Source organism: Syngnathoides biaculeatus, chromosome 11 (genome assembly GCF_019802595.1).
Source record: "Syngnathoides biaculeatus isolate LvHL_M chromosome 11, ASM1980259v1, whole genome shotgun sequence".
Classification (NCBI taxonomy): domain Eukaryota; kingdom Metazoa; phylum Chordata; class Actinopteri; order Syngnathiformes; family Syngnathidae; genus Syngnathoides; species Syngnathoides biaculeatus.
The window spans coordinates 11,331,943-11,337,514 of record NC_084650.1 but is presented as its reverse complement, the minus strand read 5'-3'; the positions used below and the strand labels follow the sequence as shown (position 1 = coordinate 11,337,514).

The 5,572-nt window shown below is 45.8% G+C and overlaps 1 protein-coding gene across 1 annotated transcript; it reads left to right on the top strand.

Annotated features, from left to right (window-relative positions):
- Window positions 1-2,554: 2,554 nt before the first annotated feature.
- On the top strand, window positions 2,555-5,572 carry hopx (HOP homeobox). The gene is made up of 2 exons (XM_061835347.1): window positions 2,555-2,773; window positions 5,317-5,572. Exons 1-2 carry the CDS (start codon window positions 2,642-2,644, stop codon window positions 5,392-5,394), a joined length of 210 nt encoding a protein of 69 aa, XP_061691331.1. The 5' UTR covers window positions 2,555-2,641; the 3' UTR covers window positions 5,395-5,572.

Genomic DNA, 5,572 nt, shown 5'->3' with positions numbered 1-5,572 from the left:
ACGCATGGAGAGGCTGGAATTTGAACCCCAGTCCTCAGAACTGTGAGGACAACACTTTCCAGCTAATCCACCGCGCCACCCGAGTTTTCTTTCCCACTAGAATATTAATTGGGATGTTTCTTTTCCCACATTGCTTGAGGGAATTTCCTCCCCCTCCAAAAAAAAAAAAAAAAACAAAAACAACAAGCTATCTCCTGGGGTTGTGATGACTCCCAAATGAAGCGAGTTTTCAAGCGCAGGAAGTAAAGGGTCACAACCTGCTGGTGGTATTTTTTCCTCGGGTGCCCCCCACCCCGCTCTGGCTCTTGTCGAAGTGTTTGTCTATCTAGAGCTCATTGTCTACGTCAGCAAGATGTCTCGCTATACGTCTTCCCACGTGACGCAAAGGCTAAAAATAAATGATTTCATTAAGTTTGAAGTTTTGAAGAGCGATGACGTGCCACGCGCGATCTCAAAATGTTAAGTTCACTTGATTCCTTTCTCTGTAACTCTAAAATATGTCAGGTCGATTTTTAATCACATTCAATATTTTTCATTTTATTTAACCTTTAATATAGTTGGATGCTACGTCCAAGTTTTTTTTCCTTCATTTTAATTATTATACACTTTTTTTAGATTAATAATATTTATGTTTGGATTTGTCCACTTGAATTTTATCCATTGTATTTCAATGTTGTCATTATTTAATGTTAATTTTATTCCCTTGATTTGTTTCAATTAATTTTCTTTTCCTCCCTCGTTATTTTTTTATTAATTTTTTTCTTTGTATTTTCTACAACTACAGTACTCTCGTGTACAGCACATTTACCTGTGTAACGTGCCCCGTCGTCATCGTAGCAGATCCTTTTCCTTATCGGTTTCCGAGCTTTTCCCGGGTATTCCACAAGGTGTACAACGTTTGTCAATGTCATAAACTGGCATCTTATCAGCGCCTATATCGTGTCGCCATGGTGACCAAGAGTATATGACTGTGTAGTGAGTGACGTCCACAATAAAACGTTTTTTGTTTGTTTGTTTTTAAGTTCTCGTAAAGTCCGGAAGTTGACACTTTTACCTGTTATATCAATAAAAGTGAACTGTCGTCATAGTAACATGTCGCTGTAAATGTACTTTCAATGAGTCACAGTTCAATATTTCCAAGCAGTTCTTTGTTTTTGGTTTTTTTGAACGCATACTTTATTTTACATTTGAGTCAATCAAATCTATGTGAAGGCGGCATGGTGACTCAGCTGGTAAACCGTCCCATGTTCGATCCCGGCCCCGCCTGTGTGGAGTTAGCACGTTCTCCACATCTCTGTGTGGGGTTTTTCTGGGTGGGCACTCCGGTTTCCTCCCACATCCCAAAAACATGCAACAATAATTGGACATTCTAAATTGCCCCTAGGTGTGATTGTGAGTGCGGCTGTTTGTCTCCATGTGCCCCGCAATTGGCTGGCGACCAGTCCAGGGTGTACCCCGCCTCCTGCCCGTTGACAGCCGGGATAGGCTCCAGCAATCCCCGCCACCCTCGTGAGGATAAGTGGCAAAGAAAATGGATGCATTGGAAATCTATGCGAAGTCACCGACAGCGTCGCGGGAGACTCACCCAACTTTTTGTGCAGGCAGCGCGGGTTCAGTTCTCACCCAGCAATTGACAGGCGACCAGTTCAGGGTGTAGTTGGCCTTACGCCCGAAGTTGGCCGAGATGGACTCCAGCTCGCCTCATGACAAGCACGATCATTGATAACCAATCAGTCTAATGTCACTTTTTAATTCTCCAAACCATGTCAAACAAGAAAAAAAAAATTGAGTTCACAATTTACATACGTGTAAACTTACTCTATAAACACGTTCTGCAGTTGAAACCGTCATTTAAATTAATACAAAGACTAATAGGGCGATTAAAATTACATTCTAATGGAGGCTATCTTGGCAAATTTAGCTAGCTGAACTCGCTTGCGAATACACTGACAGGGAAGAGCACTTTACCGGGGCGTTTTTACATTTTTCTGAGATTTATTAGAAAAACGAAACAAAAAAACAATAGCCACTACTTGCCAGGGAGAGTAATTACAGACGTCTTTTTGTTCAATAAGGATGCCAGAAAGGTGTCAAATGTCGTGGTCGTCATTTTGAATAAAACGCCAAGAGCGGGAGGAGTAAAGTGGGCGGTCCCAGAATTGTGGGCGGCACCAATTCAAATTCAACTCATTTTTTTTTTTTAGTTCATGAATGTTAAAGTAAAATTATTGCTTCAGCTTGACAAAAAGTACATTCGTATTTGTTTCAGAACGTTTGACAAAAATGAAATGTATTGCATGAAAGAGGGGCCTGACTCATTTTTATATGTGTACATTGCGATCATTATCAGCTTCATTCATTTTGTTTTTAAAACCAGACCTAATAATATTTTAATCTGCGGCATTTATTACCTTTACATTCAATGCAAACGAGTTAAAGCGAGGACGGTGCTCCCCAAGGTCGAAGTGAAATGATGACATCACGAGTTACGTTCACGACTGGAACCGAATGCGTGACGTCACGGCCCCGCCCCAACCCCCCGCGACTCTCGACTCTCCGGACGCCGGCGGAGTTGACCCGAGAGCACGCCGCCGAGCCGAGCCGAGCCGAACCTCGTCCCCCGTCGCTGAACGCCAACGACATGGAGCGCACGAAGCTGTCCGAGTACCAGGCCAAAGTTTTGGAGGAGAATTTTAAAGCGAACCGGAACCCCGACGGGACGACGCTCATGCTGGTCGCCGCCGAGTGCGGACTCTCCGAGGCGGAGACGCGGGTGAGTCCTCCCGCCGGCGCCCGATGGATGCAAGCGGGTGCGATCGCACCGTCGAGCTTACTGTACTTCATGTCATTTATTCATTATATGATGTACTTTTATTGCCTTGGATTATTTTATTGATGTATTTTACATACTTGAATAATAATGAATAAAAAATTAAACACCCAACAAATAAAAGTTGTATAAGCGTATTCATATTTGACACTTTAGATGTAATAAAATAACTAAAATAAACTTTATACAGTATAATATTTCAAATATTTATTTGAAAAAGGTGTGTCCTCTAAGTGATGTGGACACATCTAGCATCACTCGGGCATTCTTTTCCTTCCATGTAAATATGTCTCGTTTGCATATCGACAAATATTGCGCCGTGTGGAGTTTCGCTCGCTTAGACGTCGTGTTTTCAAAACATTTTCACCCGGACACTTTTTCCTCCGCGTTAACGCAACAAACCAGTTAGTCCGGCTTCGGCGGCATCCATAAAAACTCTCACGCCACTGGCGTAAAATGCGGATCATACAATAAATATGTACATTGGCTTTATTTTGGGACCTCCCCTTTTAAACCAGCGAAAATTATTCGCTTGAAACAATAAGTGATGAAGTCAAATAAGGGCAGAAATGTCATTTTGGGGTGAAAGCAACCTATTAAACTTGCAGGTCCAGCGGGAACTGAACTGATGAGGACTTGACAGGCCAAGTGGAATTCAGCTAAAACTCAAAACTCAACTCGAGGTCATTCGGTTTGGCCAAGAGCCCGATGAGGTCACTCCAGTTGTTTTTGTTTTTTAGATCCAAGCCATAAGATCGTTTTGTAGTTTAACTTGCGAGCAAAAATTTCACATGGCGGCGTTGAAACGCTTCAAGGAACGGCTATTGTAACACAAACTGCGGAGAAACATATTTCGAACGATAGAACAATTCTCACCGGCGTGTATTCTTTATCCTCAGCAAGAACTGCAGTCTAGCGAGGACCAATCCAATGCAATTCATCCATCCATTTTATGAGCCGCTTATCCTCGCGAGGGTCGCTTGAGAGCTGGAGCCGATCCCAGCTGTCGTCGGGCAGGAGGCGGGGTAGGCCCTGAACTGGTCGCCACAGCAATGAATTCCCTCCATCCATTTTCTTAGCTGCCCATCACAAGGGTGTGCTCGACCCCGAACTGGTCGCCAGCCAATCGCAGGGCACAGACAAACAGTCGCACTTACGATCACACCTAGGGGCAATTTAGAGTGTCCAAAGAATGTTGCATGTTTTTGGAGTGTGGGAGGAAACGCCCGGAGAAAAGCCACGCAGGGGCGGGGAGAACATGCAAACTCCACCCAGGCGGGTGCCGGGATCGAACTCGGGTCCTCGGAACTGTGAGGCCAACGCTTTACCACCCGATCCAACGTGCCGCGCTCTTTGTCTACATCCTACATATTCACAAAGTACATTGTGAAGTTGCACAGTATTTTTTTGTTCTTATTTGAACAGTCCGGGATGAATTCATGGCACTTCCCTTCATTTCAGTGAGGAAAGATGATTTGAGATGAGCGCTTTGACTCACGAGGGTGGCAACGGAACAAATTCCGCTTGTATTTCGGGGGCACCCCGGCCAGTCTGCCCTTCTGTGCATGCATCGACTTCTTCCTCCTTCCTTTTATTCAGCATGTGCGACGGGGCCTCGGTCGGGTCTGGGCGGGGGTGCAAGGTTCACATGTGGCGCCTGATCAAAAGACTTGACTTCATTTCCTCTCAAGTGTTTTTGGACCGTTAACAAAGGCCTCATTGGGGACGGTTCAACTTCGCAAACTTCACAGCGACACGCGTAACAAGCCCACGTGCCGCTCCCCGTTTCACGCAAACGGCGTTTACAACGTGCCGCCGCCGCCGCCGTGTGCCACGCGTTTCAGGCCCTTGTTTGTTTTGAGCGGACGCCGCCGTAAAAGCGGCGTCAACTCCGCCTCGGTTATGTAACAGCGAGAGACTCCGGAACGTCAAATACAACTAAACGAGTCGCCGGTGACGTGATCGCGTCTCTCCAGCGCTGAACAAGAACAAGTTTTGTCCTCCAGGACTTTGCGGGCGCCTGCAGCCTCAGCGACCTGCACGACGCTCTGGAACTTTTCTGACTTTAGACTCCCAAATGCTTTAGAACCGACACCAAACATAGACAACAGAATTAGATCTCACTTTAGCCTCGGGACAAACGACTCGGGACGCGCTTGAGCCTTCGGCCAACTGATCGGGAAGCGACCCGAGACCGGGACCAACTGACTCGGCACTTGGTACAAACGCAAGCAGTCAAGTTCAGTGTCGAAAAGACTTTGGACCCGCGGGCTCAGGCTTTAGTACGTGGAGTCCCTCGACGTGTTTACGCAAGTCGCCGTTTTGTTTGAAACCCTTCTTAAGGGAATCACAAATCAGAATCAGAATCAGCTTTCGTGATGATGATTAATGGCAGGTCTGTGACATCCTTTTGGGAGAACCCCCCCGGTCCCCCCACATATCCAAAATAGTTTTTCACATCCCTTCTTCTGCTGTGTTCCTTCCAGAACTGGTTCGAGCTGCGCAGGTCCCAGTGGCGCCAGGCCGAGGGTCTTCCGGCCAAACTGGGCTCTGTGTTGGATTGAGACCCGCCCACGCCCCCCCCCAACTTCCTCTTCTTCCTGCCTCCAAAGCGCTTTTTATTTTGTATATGAAGATATTTGAATTTGCGGAAAATGAAGGTGTTTGTGTGCCGTTGAGTATATAACTGCTGTGTTTACGTGAAATGACAGATTATTGTTAATAAATTAAGGGTTAAAATGG